General features: G+C 39.0%; 1 protein-coding gene across 1 annotated transcript in view; it reads left to right on the top strand.

The window, feature by feature from the left end:
- Nucleotides 1–20,834, top strand: part of ANKRD31 (ankyrin repeat domain 31) — an 84,516-nt gene that overhangs the window by 44,002 nt on the left and 19,680 nt on the right. The window contains exons 13-18 of the mRNA XM_063293149.1: nt 3,222–3,410; nt 8,282–8,424; nt 9,298–9,457; nt 10,349–10,461; nt 12,230–12,317; nt 20,485–20,581. Coding sequence (XP_063149219.1) covers nt 3,222–3,410; nt 8,282–8,424; nt 9,298–9,457; nt 10,349–10,461; nt 12,230–12,317; nt 20,485–20,581 — 790 coding nt within the window. The remainder of the gene's footprint in view (nt 1–3,221; nt 3,411–8,281; nt 8,425–9,297; nt 9,458–10,348; nt 10,462–12,229; nt 12,318–20,484; nt 20,582–20,834) is intronic.

Genomic DNA, 20,834 nt, shown 5'->3' with positions numbered 1-20,834 from the left:
TTCTGTCCAGAGTTCTTCCGGGACCCTATCTACTAAGTCCAGTCCCTTAAATCTATTCTTCACCTCCACTGCATATTCCTGAGGAATATCCGTGAGCTCATATCTAGCTGATCTGTGGGTCTTCCCTAATCTCTTTAGTCTGATCCTAAATTGTGCAAGAAGAAGTTCATGGTCTGAACTACAGTCAGCTCCAGGCCTAGTTTTTACCGACTGTACAGATGTCCGCCACCTTTGGCTGCAAAGGATGTAATCAATCTGATTTCGGTGTTGTCCATCTGGTGAAGTCCATGTGTAAAGCCGTCTCTTAGGTTGTTGGAAGAGAGTGTTTGTTATGCAGAGTGAATTGTCTTGGCAAAATTCTAGCAGCCTATGTCCTGCTTCGTTTTGTTCTCCCAGGCCATACTTACCTGTAATTCGAGGTGTCATTTGACTGCCCACCTTAGCATTCCAGTCTCCTGTGATGAAAATAACATCTCTTTTAGGCGTGTTGTCCAGTAGGTGCTGCAGATCCTCATAGAACTGCTCTACTTCAGCTTCTTCAGCATTTGTGGTTGGGGCGTATATTTGGATCACTGTGATGTTAGATGGCTTGCCCTGAATTCGAATTGAGATCATTCTGTCGTTTTTGGGGTTGTATCCAAGCACTGCTTTAGCCACTTTACTATTAATTATGAAGGCTACTCCATTTCTTCTGTGGTCCTCTTGTCCACAGTAGTAGATCTGGTGGTCATTTGATGTGAAGTGGCCCATTCCAGTCCATTTCAGTTCACTGACGCCCAGAATGTCTATCTTTAATCTTGACATCTCACCAATAACTACATCCAATTTGCCCTGGCTCATAGATCTTACATTCCAGGTTCCAATGGTGTGTTGATCCTTAGAACATCGGATTCGCCGTTCACCACCAGCACCGTCGGCCGCTAACCGTCCTTTCGGCTTTGAGCTAGCTGCGTCATCACGACTGGGGCTAGTTGAGCTCATCCTCTGTTCCTCCCCAGTAGCATTTTGACCATCTTCCGACCTGGGGGTCTCATCTTCCGATGGTATACCGACATATCTCTGGTTGTACTGATCCATTTAGTTTTCACGGCAAGAATACTGGGGTGGGTTGCCATTACCTTCCCCAGGGATCGCATTTAGTCTGACCTCTCTGTCATGACCTTCCCGTCTTGGGTGGCCCTTCACGGTTTAGCTCATGGCATCATTGAGGTGCTCAAGCTCCAGCACCACGACAAGGTAACGATCCTTTGCGGAGATTATTAATCTAGCTTGATTAATTTATCTAGCTTGAATTTCCACTTATTAATGATCCCAGTTTCCAAAAATTCAGCTTTCCCGGAGGACATTGTATTTTGTCAGAGGACTCAATTCATAGCTTGGGGATTATCCTTGAAGCAGTCATTTACAGTAAAGACCCAGATGGAGCGTCTTTTACCAACTTAGGCTGGAGCTCCAGCTGTGGTTCTTGGAGACTTGACTGCAATAATCTATGTTCAATTACTTACCATCTGCATTACTGTAATACACTGTACATCAGGCTGCATTAAAGACATATTGGAAGCTAAAGCTGATGCAAAATAATGCATCAAGAATTGTAAAGAGTTAGTTTAAACATATTACATCACTCCTGCCCTGCTTGGACTGGCTCCCAGTTCATTTCTGAGCCCAAGTGAAAATATTAATTCTGACCTATAAAAGTCTTCATGGTTTAGCACTTTGATAATTGATGGAACAACACGTCTCAGTTTTATGCCCAGCAAGGACCTATGGTCATTTTAGAGTCCATCTCCATGATACATCCTTATCTTACTATGAGAGGTGAAAGGCAGTAACTAGACAAGAGGGCTTTTTAAATGTGATGCTTTTTCAAGCACCATTTTGTTGACAGAAATACTTTTCTGTTCTCCACACATTTTAATTAATTAATAAAATGTGTGTAAGCTTGTAATATTAATCTAATTTTTCTTGGCTGTTGCTTTGTAGATGGTTTTTAGTTCTTTTTTAAAAATAGTTTTATGAAGCTGATGTGACGTCTTCAACTCTTTATTATTATTATATTTTGTGTTGGTCTTAGTGTTGTATTTTAAATATTAATATTTGACTAATTTGAATGGATGCTATTTAAATAATTTGCTTTTATAGCTGCAATATAAATTTAAATAATAAATAATGGCCATTTAAATGCAAAATCAGGAAATTAGTACTATGCTTGAACTTTGATAAACAGCAGGATCATAGCAGGAACATAATTAGGGAGTAACCTTTCAAATTCAGGTTCTCATCCCTTCATCACATTTTTTTTATTTTATATAAATATACTGTACATGTTTTATGTTTATGTCACATATACTTAAATATGGAATCTCACTGAACTTTGTTTTTTATGTGTTATTACAGATGTGATTTGTAGAAATCTTTATTATCTTAAATTTGTAGAGTAACATTACTTGTAGTTGCATAAAACTGAATTCTACAACATTATTTTTCATATAATAGTAAGCCTTTTTGAGTTTAGTGGGATGTACTCTCAGGTTACAGTTGAATGCAGGATTGCAGTTTCTTTCAACTAAAGTATTGGAAGGGGCCTTTAGGCTCCTTGTTCAGTGTCAGAGTCAAAATTAAAGCATTCCAGATTGACGGCTGCATAGCCTCCAGTTGAACAAATCCGATAAAGGGGAGCCCATTACCACGCTTGGTCACTGGTTCCACTGTCAAACTGTATTTACTGATAGGAAGTTTTTTCTAATATTCAATTAGAAAATACTTTCCTGAAACTTAAATCCATCCGTTTGTGTTATGGACTCTGGAATGAGAGAGAAGGGATCTTTATCTTCTTCTATGTGATTTTATTTCAGTGTGTGAAGAATACTATCACACATTCCTCAGTCAGCTTTTCCCTCTTCAGAGCTTACCTAATTTACTGAAAAATATCAGGATAAATTGGTGGAAAGCAGCATCCTGAGAAGTTAGAGGAAATGGCAGGCAATAACTTCATCAGTTTGTATTCTGATAGATGGGTGAATGGGTCATAGGCACCAAAAGACATTTTGTGAATGGGCAAGTTGCTCCATGGCCACCATTTCTCAGAGTCGTGTAAGATCTCCCAAAATTTTAAATGTGCCTACCAGTTCAAAAAGATTGGGTACGTCTCATATAGTACATCTATGAAAATACTTTGTATAACTGCTAGTAATTGTTTAATATTTCTGTTATTCCTTCAGATTCTTCACAATCTAGGAAAAAGTCAAAAACAACTTCTAGTCATCTGCAAAGTACTACAACACGTAGAACAAACAAGAGAAATGCTAAAGGAGAAACTCATTTGCATTTAGCTTCTAAAAAAGGAAATTTATCTTTAGTGAAATCTTTGATAGCATCTGGAGCATGTGTAAATCAAAAAGATAATGCAGGTCTGTTATTTTAACTCTCAGTTTAAACTTTTTCTACTGTATTGTAACCCAGAAATGATGTAACCTATTTCTAATTGCAGCTGCTTTTTCTTGCTATTATCTACTTAAACAATGTCTAGCAGAAGGATTAGTTAATTTGGGGCTCTGTTGTTATTTTATATATTTATTTATCTATTTATCAAATTTGTCACTGCCCATCTCAGACCGGAGGAACTCTGGGCAGTTTACAATATAAAACAATAAATATATAATAAATTTCAGTATAAAACACGCTATAAAACAATTTCACAGAGCTACCAAATATAATAAAATCCAGATGGCTGTGGTATCATTCAGTCATTGCGTAGGAGGGGCACTTCAAGGCACTAGCCAACCCCAAGTATGACTATTCTCCTCCCTGCCCCAAGCCCGGTGGCAGAGCCAGGTCTTCAAATTCCTCCGGAAGGCTAGGAGCGATGGGGCTAATCTCACTTCCGGGGGCAAGATGTTTCAAAGGGTGGGTGCTACTGTAGAGAAGGCCCACCTCCTGGACCCCGCCAGATGGAATTCTCTTATTCTCTTATTCTGATGGGGTCTGTATCATGCCCTCTCTGCATGATTGGATGGGACAGGCTGATGAAGTGGGGAAGAGGCGGTCCCTCAGGTAACCAGGTCCCATGCCATGTAGGGCTTTAAATAAATAAATAAGTCAGTTAATTTGGGGCTCTATTGTTATATTTATTTGTTCAATATATTTGGATGTACAGGTAATTCTTGGTTAACAACTGCCCTGTTTAGTGACTGTTTGAAGTTACGCTGGCACTGAAAAAGTGAGAATTATTTTAGATATTATATTTGTCTATACCTTTTTTGGGTATAGAATTATTATTAAAGATTTTTATTATAATAGTAAAAACTAATACAAACTAAACTTAAAGAAAAAAGAATGGTAAGAAATAATAAAAAGTGCAAGGAAAAAAGGAAGAAAAAAGACTAAAGAGAAAAGAATATGATAAATAAAAAGAAAAATATATGAAGAAGTGACTTCCAACCTTCATTACAACAAGTATAGACAAATATAGTAACTCTTCACCCCCTATAAAGTTACAAACATCTCTTCATCCCACATCCCATGCCTTATCTATAAGCAAATCCATAAAACATCAACTTTTCAATCCTGGTGTCAGCAAAAAGTCCATAAAGGGTTGACAGAACTTTGCAATAAATGTCTTATTTTAACCTTGATCAAATAAACCAACTTTATATTCCTTTCTTTTACTTCTAATGATCTTGATCCTTAGTTCATTCAAATATTGTCATAGAATTTGATTTCAATTCTTTTTTATCCCATCACACAGACTTCTTCAAGGGTTTAACAAGTCTCCTTTGTAGATCCAATAAGAAAACGTTTTCCAGGTCATTCTTTTGTTATGTCAGTTGTAATTCGCCTTTAATTTTTAAAACTTTAGCCAGTTTCTTTTGTATATCCAATAAAGCATCGTTTTTCAAATCATTTTCGTGGCCTGCCATTTATAGTTCCACTTTTGATACTTTCTCTGTCTTGTCAGAGAAAATTTGCTCCACATCTGTCATTCCTTCATTGACATCTTTTGGATGTAATCTATGCATAGAATCAGACATTACTGGCACTTTTGATATTGTAGCTACTAATTTCTGGCTCAGTTCTTCAAAGGTCTCCTATAATATTTCTAATGTTATGACATTTGGTGTCATTTTGTACATCCCAGTTAACTGACACCAAAAGTTGGCTTCTATTTTTTTCCCTTCTACTTAGAATCTTTAGTCCCTCTAGCGTCCAGTTTCTAAAATCATAAAGTTGCTTATCTTTGTTATGAATCAAGATAGCCAAAATAACTCTGGTTCCCACAAGAAGTTATTTATTTTTTATAGTTAGTTCCAAAATCTTATAGTAAAAGTCAATATTCAAAATTTAACTGGACCCTTAATCCATTTGTAACTTTCTTAGATCAAAAACTTATTTAGCTTTTTGCTGTTTATTTTAAATTCTAAGTTCTTAAGCTTGTAATTAATTTTTCTTTTGTTCAGAGCTAAACTCATCCAGTGACTTTTTAAACTTGTCATTCCAAAGGTCTCTAATAGCTTTAAGGTGGTTAATAGGCAATATCCAAAAGTGATTAGAAAGTGAGGCTTGTGAACTTAGTGTTCTTTAGAAGGCTTCACCTTGGTTGCGAGCAAGATGGCTAATCCCTTCATCTCCTGGTGTTCAAACCTGTGGAAGACCACTGTCCTGTGGTCTCCTTGCAAGAAGCAGCCATCATGTGGTTGCTCTCCTGTCTGTTCCTTATACGGAAAGGTTCTGAAGAACCAGTCTCCTCACCAGTTCTTTGGTCTTTGCAGCAGTTCTCAGCTCTGCTTTTGCGGAGATGTCTTCAGTTTGCCATGCCTCCCCTGGAAGTCCTGAAAAAGTGATTTTATGACCAGTCCTCAAACATACAGCTGTTGCAGTGTCCCCACGGTCAGGTGATCACCATTTGTGAGCTTCACAGCCAGCGTTCAAAAAGCAAAGTCTATGGAGAAACCAGCAGTGAAATCACAAGTTGCAGTCATGTTGTCCTGATCAGACTATGAGGCGGCCAGGCAAATCTAGTATCAAAAATACTCTTTATTAAACAACTATTTACAATAAATAAGTCCTTAGAATCAAGAAGTAACTGGTTTTGATCAAGACCAACTTGGCAGCAACAAAGAAACCAGCAAGGTTGCAGGAGATGGTAGCAAGGCAACAGAGCAGGACTCTTTGGCGAAGGCTGGAAGGCTGAGAGAAGCTGGAACTGATAATGAACCCGACCTTGTGATGATCCATCAGAAAATCTTCCGCTCGAAGGCTCAAATATAACTCACATTGTGTGATGAAAGTCGGAAAGTGTTTTAAAGTTCCATTGAATTTCTCCGGTGTGGCAACTGGACACATAATGAGGAGCCGCAGTGGCAGCAGGTTGCTGGTTCTGCAGTTGATTTAGTTGGACAGTCAGCAGGGTGACTTGCTGCACCAATTGCGCATTGTCCATGCTGGCTGCTGCTTCTGGCCGGAGACAATCTGTCCTGATCAGACTATGAGGTGGCCAGGCAGATCTAGTATCAAAAATACTCTTTATTAAACAACCATTTACAATAAATAAGTCCTTAGAATCAAGAAGTAACTGGTTTTGATCAAGACCAAAGTGGCAGCAACGAAGAAACTGGCAAGGTTGCAGGAGATGGTAGCAAAGCGGAGCAGGACTCTCTGATGAAAGCTGGAAGGCTGAGAAGCTGGAGCACGAGGTGCTGCTGGAACTGGAATCAGAGGAACTCAAACTGGAACACCACTTGACTAGGCTGACACCAGAACACTGGGCAAGGCTGGGCTGAGCCCTCTGGACAAGACTTGGTTCTGTCAACTGGACTGGACTGGACGCAATGACTTGGACTGGATTGGATACTAGGAACTGGAGACTCAGAACAAGTCTGAGGACTTGGAGCAAGTCTAGACTCAACTGGAGGCGCTGGAGTAGGCTGAATACTCTGGACTAGGAACTCGGAGCAAGTCTGAGGACTTGGAGCAAGACTAGATTCAGCTGGAAGCACTAGGCTGGGCTGGATACTCTGGACTACGGACTCGAAGCAAGGCTGTGGACTCGGAGCAAGGCTGAACTTGAGGCTGGAAGCTAGGCACAAAATAAGGCTGAACTGGACTAGGCAAGGAACTCGAGACAAGGCAGGACTGGACCACAGGTTCTAGACAAGGCTGCAACTCTGGTTCACAACCAGATAGGTGTGAAACTCCTGAACAACGTCGTGCAACTGAGCCACGACTAGACTGAGCTGGAGATCTGAGGCAAGACTGGAGATCTACAGCACAACGAAGCTGTACTGGAGGCTTTGGACTAAGCTGAGAGCTAGAGACGTTGCAGTACTGGAACGAAGACTTGGGGCAAGGCTCTGGACTTGAAGCATGACGAGACTGGACTGGAGACTCTGGACACGGCTGGAACCTCGAAGCGGGTCTGTAAGCGCTTCTGGAACACGCACAAGGTAGATGCGGAAGACCAAAGTTGGACGCGAGACTGAGATTGCTGGGTCCGGCGAGGAGAAGATCCTCAGTGGCAGCGGAAGCAGGATTCAAGTCCTCTTCGGTGGAAAACACTGGCACTGATTCCTCTTTGGAAACAGACACTGTTCCTGACACGGGTAAGGACTCTTCTGCAGAAGCTGTGGGCTTGAAGGATCAGTTGTGTCCGGCAGCTTGCTCTTCGCATGTCTGCCTTTTATGCTGATCCTTTGCACGCCTATGCCCTTCATCGGGCTGCCTTCTCCTTCGCACGCTTTTCTGCCCGTCACTGGCGCACGCTGATTGGAGGATTCAAATCCTCCAAAGACTGACCAATCAGTGTCTGTGGCTCTTCCTGCGCTGCTGACTCATCGCTGGGTTTCGCTTTCCCAGTTTCAGCCTGGTAAGTTTCTGTTTCCTCCTCTGACTCAGAGTTTTGTTTTCTGAGTCAGAGGCTAGCTGGAATCTCACACATGTGTTGTCTCTCTTAATGACCGTGTCGCTTAGCGATGTAGTTGCTGGTCCCAATTGTGGTTATTAGGTGACTACCTGTAGTCACTGTGCATATATGCAAAGTGGCTAATATCCAGAAAGTTACTTTGGTTGGGATTGTTTTTCTTGAGAACAGACTACAAATTTCCTTCAGATTTTCTTCCTGTTACAAATTGTATAATCTCAGAATAAGTTATGCAGTTCTTTGTGTTCAAACTAGTATATGATACAATTTTTAAAATATTATCTATGTAATGGTTACATATATGTGTGAGAAAAAGATATGATTGAAACATAAATTCAGTGCCATGCCTGAATTTGCTTTTACTAGGTTGGACACCAATTCATGAAGCTTCTAATAGGGGATTTATTGAGATTATTGCAGAACTACTAAAAGCCGGTGCTGATGTGAACAGTAAAAGCCTAGATGGTGTTTTGCCCATTCATGATGCTGTTTCAGGCAACCATTTTGAGGTAATATGGTGCTAACCAGGCTTTGTATTATGTACAGGCGTTGAAGTGGAAGAAATCTGTAGCAGATGGTGTGTATACATGATTCATAACCAAGTAAGCAAGGTCCTGGTTTCTAAGGCCTAGTAAAGTTAGCTTTGTATTATCAACCAGGCGTTGAAGTGGAAGAAATCTGTAGCAGATGGTGTGTATAAATGATTCATAACCAAGTAAGCAAGGTCCTGGTTTCCAAGGCCTGGTAAAGTTAGCTTTTTGGGTAGCCCTTAGTAGAGTAAAAAAGTAAGGTACTCTGAGATGGGATTCGACTTAATTTTGAGATTTGGATTCATTTACTTCTACAATATCAGTTCTATCTTTCATTCCAATTTAACTGTTACCATTGATATTCTTCCTCGGTGCTGTCATTACAAAATCTGTTTTGTTTTGTCTTAACTAAACACATTTTTCAGTCCACAACATTCATGCATAAATACATTGACTGGATTCACACAATGTGAAACCAAAACTCAAACAATGTATGAAATGAGCACAGTGGTTTGTAAACCATGCTTTATGGCATTGTGCGTTGTGTAAATCAATTTTTGGTTTATTCATTAAACAATAGTGAACAATCTACCCCTTTGCACAAAGTATGAACCTAAAGATTGAATGTTGGCTTCTCTATTTAGATGACATGCACATCAATGGTTAACTTAACTGTAATTTACTCAACCTAATTATCTGAGTTCTTACAATATATTAATGAGAACATTGCCGAAGTCTAGAGTGGTAAAAGTGCATAATAACATATAAACTCTATATGTTATGTACTCTGTAACCATAGCAGTTTCTCAGCCAACTAGGTCACAGAGGAAATTGTTAAGAAATGTGTTGCAGGCAGTACGGTTGCTGTTGCTCCATGGTGCAAACCCCAACGAAAGAAACAACAATGGGGAAAATGCCCTGGATGAAGCTACTTGTGACCAGATTAAAGAGCTTCTTAAGTCTTATGGTGCTACTGAAGTCAAAGAGACTGTTTTGATGAGTCATGATGCTGGTATGTTGTCTTCATACAAATTGCAAACTGTGGTATTCTTTACAATACTCTAAAGATGAGTTTTTAAAAGCTGTTTGTTTTCCAGAGCTCCAGATTTATTTTAATTGACTACTTATTGAATCCCTTTGAAATAAAGGAAGTAAGCCTTACCACACCATGTGCTACTGTACATACCTGTCAGTCATACAGTCGGAGCTGCAAACCAGTGCTAAAGAAATACAAACAGCAAAAAGTGCAGACTGCTATGCAACATTGGGCAAAAAACTTATTTTTTCCTCTGCCCTGCTTCCCCATTGGGTGAAATGTACATTCCAGCAGATTTCTTTTGTGCTTGATCTTTTATTGGAGGGACTGTCTGTTTGCCATGTCCTTGCCTCTTAGTTCACATTTCACACTCACTAAACCTGCAGTAATGAGCTCCTGAAAATGTTTGCAGTATGCAGTTGATGAGGACTAAACAAAGGACAAGCAGTTTGGGTCTATAGTGTGTTGGGAATGGCTGGCCAATTGAATGGGATATGGTATGGTAGCATATAATATGTTTCATGTTCATTTGGTTATCAGAAAGTTATATTTAGTGTTAAGACCAATTGTTAAGTTTCCCATACATACTCACATGTTGAATATTTTCCCAGGTACCTTATTCTAGAATCAACAACCTCTAATTTTCCTAGAAGTTCAGATGCTTAATCTGTTTTATCTTCTTTCATACTTTATGGTTCCATGTGGTGTTTATGTCACAAGATCAGCCCTCTGATGTCTCTTGAATTCTCACATCAGAAAAATAATGATTTGTGGTATAAAGCTGGAATTGACTGAAAGCCCAAATATATTATTTGGCTTAAGTAATTTCTATTTCTTTTGTTATTGTGATGATGGTTTCTAATTTAGGAAAAAGAGAGCTATGCACATCTAGGCTTAGGAGAAAACCTAATTGTTATGGTTGCCGTGAAAAGGAGAACCTGGTTTTACAGCCCAGTTTGGCTGGACAAAAACATAGCACAGTAAGTAAAATAGCTGGGTGGTTTACAGTGCAGTAGAATCATGTTACCTTGTTTATACTACCGGACCCTGAATTAAACACAAAGTTTGTGTGATGTTATGTTTCTATAGTGCCTTTCAACCTACCCCCCCCCCAAAAGAAGCTCACAAAGGTTAACAGTACAAAATTTAATTAGTCAATAAAATTATAATTTAAAAAACCTAAACTTGAACAAATCCTCCTCCCACTGCTAAAGCAAAATTTTGTGTTTTTTCTCCCAAATATTAAAAGAGCAGGAGCAGAGCTGCCATTTCCCAAGGGAGTTGCAGTCGTTTAAACAGCTGCTAAAGATAGCCACTACTGCAAAGCAACTCATTATAAGAGCAGGAGGAAAAGCTTGTTAGGTCCCAGTAATAGAGGCAGATATAGGAACACATATTTATCTGAGCAAGGCTTCAGATAAAACAGCAACCCCATGAGATCCAAAACTAAAAATTAAGTTTAGTAGTTTAATTTAGTCTTTATTATGGTCACTGACCAGAATTCTGCAGATTTACAAAGTAATTAAACAGTTTCTGTTCCAAGTAAAATAAAATACAAACATAAAATTGTAATTAGATCAGTAAGATGATCAAGGTGTGTCAAATTTTACAAACAACATAAAGTTTTGCCGTCTTTAAAGGAACAGAATCATACTGGTTTGACAGGAGTAGCTGTACATAAAAGAAATCAGGTTGTCTGGGTACTTCATCAAATAGGAAGTTATGAAATGGGTCTTTGTGTCCTTATAGAAAGACAGCATAACAAAACATGGGCTACTTTCTCACAAGGGCACAATTGTACCTCGTAAGGAACTTGTTTATATTTATTCTTGAGAACAGCTGTTGGGCAGGTATTAAAATGTGCTAATGTTACTGTTCCTCAGAGTTTGGGAACTATTATTTGGTTTAAATATTTTCCTGGCATGAAAAAAGGGGCTTGACTACTCAGAAACACATTCCTGGGTAAGACAGATTGGTCCAATTGGCCTTCCAAGGCTCAAGTGCATTGCCTGAGTGCAGTAAGTACTCAGTCATCAAAATGACCTCTTTTCAGAACCCATTGTGTTGTATCATATTGCATTTTTTGCAAGGATTATCTTTCCATGTTGATTCATAATTTGTAAATTTACTACTATCCCCACATCTTTACTGGTTGCTTCTATTCAGCTGGCTATAGTTAAACTATAGAAAATCATAAAGATTGCTCACAACAGTTCAAACTTCTCCCTGAAGCCAGCTTCCCAGGCACCAACTCTTTATAGGGGCTCCAAGTTGCAGATGGGAACAGTCCAGCATGTGAAAATGCTCTTCTAGATGTTATTTTACATTTATTTTGAGCACTGCATGAAACACTAAATTACAAGGTGCTTATCTTTGTACTTGTGGAAACAAATACTCAAAAGTTTGTTTGTTTATTTATATTTCAAATTTCTGTCACCGCCCATCTCCCCCAAAGGGGGACTATATTATGATTATAGTGCTTCACTCACTAATCCTTCTGTAAATATATGTAAAATAGTGTTTGTTGTTTTGATCACATTTTCTGTCTTCATTAAGCTATTATAATCAGAGTTTCTGTATGTTGAGTTTGCTCAGATTCCTGAAGGAGTTGCAGACAGGTGATACATTCTTGTCCCTGAGGACCAAAAACTTTCTTGCCTTCAAATCAGAAGTGTGTGTATATACTTTTAAAATTCAGTTGCAAACTGCCTTCCTTTAATAAAGTTAACAATGGCTTGCATTTGACAGCATGAATCGATCAGTAAAGCATTGCAGGACATAGAAGATGAACAGGATAGACTTTTGCTATTTGAACTGAAATGCCAAAGAGATGCAGGTAGGGATGAATTATGGTTAACTCATGAAAGATTTGTCTTGTATGAGAACTGATGATAGATTATAGTAGTTGCATTGTAGTAAATAAATGTTCTACCTTAGCAAAACAGCTGCTGGACCTCACATTATAGAGACTGATGTGGAAAATGATGTTAACGGTGGGGAACATTAGCAAGGTGTTGGGGGAAAAGGTGTTGGGAAGCAGTGTGCCACATGACCAATCCAGAATCCTCCATATTTGCCTGTGTGGCAGATGATGTTGACTGTGGAGGCTATGTTTTCTCCTATTATTCTTCTGTATTGTTAGCTCTATTCCTCTGAGCTTTCTAAGAACATAGGAACAAGATGTATAAATGCTTAGCACATGCTGCAAAACAATGCTTGGACATCAAAAGCAGATCAAACTGTTATATATTATAAAGCAACTGAATCGGACAACTTCTATATAAGACAGGAACGTACCCCATCTAGTTTCAGAATTTTGCTACTGTTCATCAGGAGTTCTTCAGAAATGAATTGGAGGATCATCCTAAAACATTGTGCCATCCAAAATAAAGGACAATACCATCTCACTCCAGTGCTCAAAGCACACTCAAACAAATTCTACTTTAGTAATAGCAATAGCCACCATCATTTATAACAGCCCACAATGGACAGGGGAACAAGTGGCAAATAATGAAACATGTATGATGACATCATCACACAAATATCATGACTTAATTACTTGCATCAAACATCAGGATGCAAGTGTGTAATGGTTGCATTCACATGATTGGCATCACTATGTATCTGTCATCAGTTTCCTGCAGATGCCACTTCCCAAGACACTTCCTTCCAAATTTTGAATCAGCTCAGATGTAAGAAGCACTAGCACTTAATAAGGTCAGGCTAAGTTTCGGTTAACTAGGAAACTAGCAGTGTTCATATGAATGAATGTATTGATCTAAAAGCAAAAGAAATAAAGGAAATCATGCCTTAAAGAGTTTTTTAAAAATTGAAAGCAATTCTTCAATAATGACTAATCTCTGTGTATATTTAATTGGACACAGTTTTTACTGTCTTAAAGGAATCGATTCCTTTATGTGTTTAGGACTGCAGCCAAAGAACCTGCATCAGGACTGTTTGTGAATAGATATGTATATGATTGCACTATTATCTAAAATATAATTATCTGGAAGTAATCCCAGTGAACACTTAGGGACTGGTTTCTGAAGAGGAACATGGAGAGAGATGGTGTCATATATGGCTGCAATCCTTAAACTTGAACTGGATGAGATGAGCAGCACTGAGATAACTTTTAGAAATAAAATGTACCAAAACATTGTAGAAAATAAATAATAGGGCTGTGCAGCATTTTGGATTCAGTTCCAAAAAGGTACTTCAGGGTATGTGGGGGAAGACATGTAGCACTTGCCTGCAACTGCTTAAAACAGTTGCATTTTTTTTCTTGGAAGTATATAGCTACTCTCTCAAGCTGCCATGTGATCATGGAACCATGGACTTGTAAGGGATCTTAGAGGTCATCTAATCCAAACACCTGTTTGCTCCAGGATCTGCCTCTCTGACCACCCAGGCTCCCTCTGATGACTGTCAGTGAAGAAGCTATCACTTCACAAGGCAACCTGTTCCAGTGTTTGACAGCTTTTTCCATCTCCATTATCTAACATGAATCTAATTCCCTGAAGTTTCAGCCTTTTGGTACTGGTCCTTCCATTTGGACCATATCTATATGCCAGGTCTTTAGATATTCGAAGTTTATTTGTTTGTTTATCCAATTTGTCCCTGCCCATCTCCTCCCATTGGGGGACTCTGGGCAGTTTACAATAATCAATTAAAACAACAATCATACAATAAATAAAATATACAGTATAAAATTACAGTAATAAATAAATAATATTCCAGGCAAAAATGGGTATGATCAAAAACAAAGATGGCAAGGACCTAACAGAAAAAGAAGAGATCAAGAAAAGGTGGCAAGAATATACAGAAGACCTGTATAGGAAGGATAACAATATCGGGGATAGCTTTGACGGTGTGGTCAGTGAGCTAGAGCCAGACATCCTGAAGAGTGAGGTTGAGTGGGCCTTAAGAAGCATTGCTAATAACAAGGCAGCAGGAGACGACTGCATCCCAGCTGAACTGTTCAAAATCTTGCAAGATGATGCTGTCAAGGTAATGCATGCTATATGCCAGCAAATTTAGAAAACACAAGAATGGCCATCAGATTGGAAAAAATCAACTTATATCCCCATACCAAAAAAGGGAAACACTAAAGAATGTTCAAACTATCGAACAGTGGCACTCATTTCACATGCCAGTAAGGTAATGCTCAAGATCCTGCAAGGTAGACTTCAGCAGTTCATGGAGCGAGAATTGCCAGATATACAAGCTGGGTTTAGAAAAGGCAGAGGAACTAGAGACCAAATTGCCAATATCCGCTGGATAATGGAAAAAGCCATGGAGTTTCAGAAAAACATCTATTTCTGTTTTATTGACTATTCTAAAGCCTTTGACTGTGTGGACCATAACAAATTGTGGCAAGTTCTTAGTGGTATGGGGATACCAAGTCATCTTGTCTGCCTCCTGAAGAATCTGTATAACGACCAAGTAGCAACAGTAAGAACAGACCACGGAACAACGGACTGGTTTAAGATTGGGAAAGGAGTACGGCAGGGCTGTATACTCTCACCCTACCTATTCAACTTGTATGCAGAACACATCATGCGACAAGCTGGCCTTGAGGAATCCAAGGCTGGAGTTAAAATCGCTGGAAGAAACATTAACAATCTCAGATATGCAGATGATACCACTTTGATGGCTGAAAGTGAAGAGGAACTGAGGAGCCTTATGATGAAGGTGAAAGAAGAAAGTGCAAAAGCTGGTTTGCAGCTAAACCTCAAAAAAACCAAGATTATGGCAACCAGCTTGATTGATAACTGGCAAATAGAGGGAGAAAATGTAGAAGCAGTGAAAGACTTTGTATTCCTAGGTGCAAAGATTACTGCAGATGCTGACTGCAGTCAGGAAATCAGAAGACGCTTAATCCTTGGAAGAAGAGCAATGACAAATCTCGATAAAATAGTTAAGAGCAGAGACATCACACTGACAACAAAGGCCCGCATAGTTAAAGCAATGGTGTTCCCTGTAGTAACATATGGCTGCGAGAGCTGGACCATAAGGAAGGCTGAGCGAAGGAAGATCAATGCTTTTGAACTGTGGTGTTGGAGGAAAATTCTGAGAGTGCCTTGGACTGCCAGAAGATCAAACCAGTCCATCCTCCAGGAAATAAAGCCAGACTGCTCACTTGAGGGAATGATATTAAAGGCCAAACTGAAATACTTTGGCCACATAATGAGAAGACAGGACACCCTGGAGAAGATGCTGATGAGAGTGTGGAGAGTGGAAGGCAAAAGGAAGAGGGGCCGACCAAGGGCAAGATGGATGGATGATATTCTAGAGGTGACGGACTCGTCCCTGGGGGAGCTGAGGGTGTTGACGACCGACAGGAAACACTGGCGTGGGCTGGTCCATGAAGTCACGAAGAGTCGGAAGCGACTAAACGAATAAACAACAACAACAATAAATAATATAAATAAGAGTAAAAAATAAAAAGTCCAAGTGGCTAAAGTGGCTAAAAAGTTGGTATCATATACCCTCTCTGTCTTCTCTTCTGCAAGTGAAAGAATGTTGATCTGGCCTTGGGAAGGGGGAAGGGAACAATGAACTGTTAAAGGAGGAGAAAAGACTATTCAGTCCTGAGAAAGCAGAAATCATGAGAAACTCAAAATAACCTCACATTGATTTTGCTTGGTGTAAGATATGGTGTAGAGAAACTCTGACAGGCTTTTAAGATTCAGTTATTCTTTTATTCTACCCTACAACAATAAAGAGCATTTCTTGAATTCATGCTGATTCTGTTTCTTAACTTTGCTTATCCTGAAGGGTTGGCATTAGGCTAAACATAGCCTGTTCCTTTAACCATTTCTCACAGGACTTGGTTTCTATTCTCTAAATCATCCTGGTAGTCCTTCTCTGAACTTGCTCCAGTCGTCAATGCCCTTTTTATATTGTGGTGCCCAAGGCTGGACACAATATGCCAAGTGGGGCCTAATCAAGACAATTATTTTCTGTGATCTGGACTCTCTGCTCCAATTCAAAATGGCATTTGTCTTGCTGGCAGCTCTATCACAATGTTGGCTTAGGTTCAATTTGTGATCTACTAGAACACTCAGATACTTTTCATATATGCTACTGCCAGGCTAGGTCTCTCTCATCCTATATTTTGTGTCTTTTATTCCCCCTCCCCCCAAGATACAGGTCTTTATATTTCTCCTTGTTAAATTCATCCTGTTTATTTTGATCCATGTTGAAGCTTGGCTAGATCTTTTTGAATCTCTTCTTTCTCTTCTAAAATGTTAGCCACTTTTCTTTGTTTTGTGTTATCTGCAGATTTCATAATGATCCCCTCAACATCTTCACCCAGATCATTAATTAATTATCAATATAAATTTTGAACAGTGGGGGGGCAGTTCTCTGTTGGGGTATGATCATTCATCTAGTTATGAATCCATCTAAAAGTTGTATCATCGAGTGTCATGCGCTGCCTACTACTGAGTAAAACACAGACACTGATTCAGGGAAGAGCAGGTTCAGGTTTATTTCAGCATAGTGCATAGCTGGAAAAAGCTGAGAGTGAAGGGAGTGTGCCGGTGCGGGGTTTAAATAGCCCGCGCCGGTCAGCACCCCCCCCACCTTGGGTTGTGTCATCCCCCCAAGTCCTGTATGCTTCATTGCCGGTAGGTGAGGGGTCACGGGGCCCCTGCTGGTGCCCCGGGCTTCGCTCATAATCGTTTTCTTCCTCCGGCCAGTGATTGCTGTCAGCTGGGCGATATCCATTGCGTTCCTGCTGACAGCTTCAGGTGTGCCTCGTGATCCGCCCTGTCTTTGTCGTTCCTTCTTCCCCCTTTGTGTTCTAATGGCTGGTTCATCCGGCCGGGGTCGTTCCCTTCTCCTCAGGGTCTGTGTCTGTTGTTGTGCGTGCTTTGCTTATCTTTAAATCCCTTCCTCTAGTTTCCGAGGTATTGTCATGTGTGCCGTTGTGCTGATGCATTCAGCTCAACGGTGCTCATGACATCGAGTTCATATTTTACCATTTTATTAATGAAGGTATCATGGACCTTTGTCAACTGCTTTGCTGCTCAAAATATACTGTGGCAGTAGTATTACCCTCATCTACTTTGGTTTTATTGACTTTAAAAATGAATTAAGATTAGTCTGGATGACTTACTGTATTTGTGAGAAGCCCATACTGGTTCTTGTTAATTGCTGTATTCCTATCCAAGTGATCACAAGTAGTAGTAATCTACTTGAGCACATTGCTCAGTATCAATGTCAAACTGACAGATTTATAATTTCTTCTTTTTCCTTTTTTGAAGCTACTGACATTTATTCTCCTCCAGTCTTCTGCAACCTTGCCAATTATCCTGATGTTTTCAAGATTACAATTCACAGTTTTACAGTCATCTCTATTAGTTCCTTTAGTGCCCTAGAATGTAATTCATCTGGTCTTGTATATAGGAATTCACTTAATTTAGCTACGTATTTTTTTTATCCTGTCCTTGTATATCCTAAGCTACAGCTCCTTCCGTCTGCTAGTGGCACAATGGACAGCTAGGCTCTGAATCTCTTCTAGGAGAAGACAGATATAAATATTTGTTTACAATGTTCTTCCTCCTCACCATCACCTATTACCAAATCATCACTTTCTCTTTGCAACAGACCTATTGCCTTTTTGCTTTTTCTTTGCTTCTGATAGGTCTTTTTTTGCTGTTTTGGATATTTCTCTTGAGCCTTAGCTCATTCTGCACTTTAGCCTAAGACAATCCCTTCAGTTTCCAGTAACTGCCTTGTATCTTTTTTTGTTTATATGCCCATTCTTCCATTTCCGATGTTGATGATGATGATGTGCCATCAAGTCATTGTCGACTCTTAGCAAACACATAGATAGATTTTCTCCATGATGGTCTGTCCCTAACCTGTACTTCAGCTCTTCCAATGATGCACTAATTGCTATTGTACTTGAGTCTATCCACCTTGCTGCTGGTCATCCTGTTCTTCTTTTTCCTTCTACCTTTCTGAGCAGTAGGGCCTTCTCCAGGGAGCTGGGTCTTCGTATAATATATCTAAAGTAGGATAAGTTGAGCCTAGTCATTTGTACCTCAAAGGAAATCTCTGGATTGAGTTGTTCGATGATCCATTTGCTTATTTTCTTGGCTGTCCATGCTATTCTCAGGAGTCTTCTCCAACACCAAAGTTCAAAAGCATCAATACTTTTCCTATCTTGCTTCTTCAAAGTCCAACTTTCACTTCCGTAGAGTGTCACAGGGATTACCATGGCTTGCACGATTCTGATCTTCATAGGTATAGACACACCATGGCATTTGAATATCTTTTCCAAGGCCTTCATGACTGCTCTACCAAGTGCTAGTCTGCAGCATATTTCTGGACTGCTTATTCCTTTACTGTTGGTGGTTGATCCTAAAAGGCAGAAGCTATCCACCACTTTGATATCTTCATTGCCAATTTTAAGGCTGGTTGTTCTTCCTGTTGTGATTAGTTTAGTTTTGTCTTTAATTTTATCTTCATTTTTTTCACTGTGCTCCTTGATTTTTATTATTTGGGCTTGCAGATCTTTTGCATTTTCAACTATCAGGGTAGTGTCATCAGTATAGCACAGGATATTGATGTTTCTTCCTCCAATTTTAAAACCATGCTCATCTTCTTTCAATCCAGCTTCCCTTAATATATATTCAGCATATAGGTTGAATAAATAAGGAGAGAGTATACAGCCTTTCACACTCCACTTTACTAAACTGGAGTCATTCTGTTTTACCATGTTATGTCTGTACTGTGGCTTCCTGACCTGTATATAAGTTTCTCATGAGGACAATGAGATGTACTTGGATTCCCATTTTTCTGAGTACTTTCCACAGCTTGATGTGATTGGCACAATTGAAGACCTTTCTATAATCAATGAAACACATAGTGACTTCTTTTTGATATTCTTTGGCTTTCTCAATTATCCACTATGCATCAGCAATAATGTCTTGTGTTCCTTGGCTTTTTCTAAAGCCAGCTTGAACATCTGGCATCTCTTTTTCCATGTAGGGCTCTAATCAGATGAGCCTAAGCATTATTTTTCTAGCATGTGAAATTAAGGATATTGTATGATAGTTTGCACATATTGTTAAGTCTCCTTTTTAGTATTGGAATATAGATTGACCTCTTCCAACTGTTGGCCACTGTGTTGGCTTGCTGGCATAGCTTGGTTAGACCCTTAACTGATTCTTCTTGTGTTGCTTGCCATATTTCTGTGGGTATTCCATTAGTTCCTGTAGCCTTCCGACTTGGTAATGACTTGGATAGAATTGTTACTGGTTCTTCTGTTGCTTGCCTATACCTGTCCGTTTTTATTTTCAACATTTTAGGAAGTTCTGAATGCATCCACTCTGCTCCTTCAGATGTCACCCATTTTTCCTTCTAGTTGGAATTGTTTGTAACTGTACCTTCACACTATCTGGCTTCATAGGATTTTCAAACTTTCTGGGACACTTTTCTCCAGGATTTCAAGCCATTGGATCTGAGGTAGCTTCCATTGAGTTAGCCAAATATTTCTGAAATCCAATATATCCTGGTCAAAGATGCAGTTGCTTTAAGGAGTTGTAGATATGTGCTACATTTGTGCTGCTGCGTGATCTGCAGTACCTCTTGGAACTGAATCCAAAGTGCTACACAACTCGAATAAATAACAGCAGTCTTATGCGTATTTGCTTAGAAATAAGCCTCACTGAAATCAATGTTTACTTCTTTTGCAAAAGAGAAAGGATTCTGTTTTACCATACTAAGCATGCAATTAAAATACATATAATTTAAACAATTATTGTTGATGTGTTTATATTTTTACTTTTTTTCAATATTGAATACAAAATTGCAAAGAATTATCAAGTTGTAAAGAAAATTATAGAATAAAATTGGCTACAGCCAATATGGTGTTTAGAATATTGGCTAGTTTTTCTGCAACATATTTTCAGTGTTGTAGCATTTTATTGCATCTGCAGCAAATGATAAAAATTCATGTCCATTCTTAAAATTTTGTAAATTTTGAATAGATCTGTACATCCAAGACATTTCTCAGATACAGAACTCTTTGAATACTATACTTGCCAGACAGAAATTTGAACGAGATGAGCTTGCTAAGAAATATAGGTAAGTGGAAGAAAAACTGAGTTGTATTATAGCTATTATAAAAAAGAAAACATCTGTAATTATAAAACAAGCAAAAAAAATCATTCATCTATAATAAATTAAGTAATTATATAATCCATCCTGCTACTAGAAAAAGTATCAAAGAGTTAATGCTGGACAGGCATCTAGATGCTAGTATTTTAGCTATTGTGATCATTACTTAATGACTTTTTTTAGAAATAAAAATATTTTGAATTTTTAAAAAACTATTGTA

This window comes from Candoia aspera, chromosome 2 (assembly GCF_035149785.1).
Source record: "Candoia aspera isolate rCanAsp1 chromosome 2, rCanAsp1.hap2, whole genome shotgun sequence".
NCBI lineage: Eukaryota > Metazoa > Chordata > Lepidosauria > Squamata > Boidae > Candoia > Candoia aspera.
This window is presented reverse-complemented; position numbering and strand designations above follow the sequence as displayed.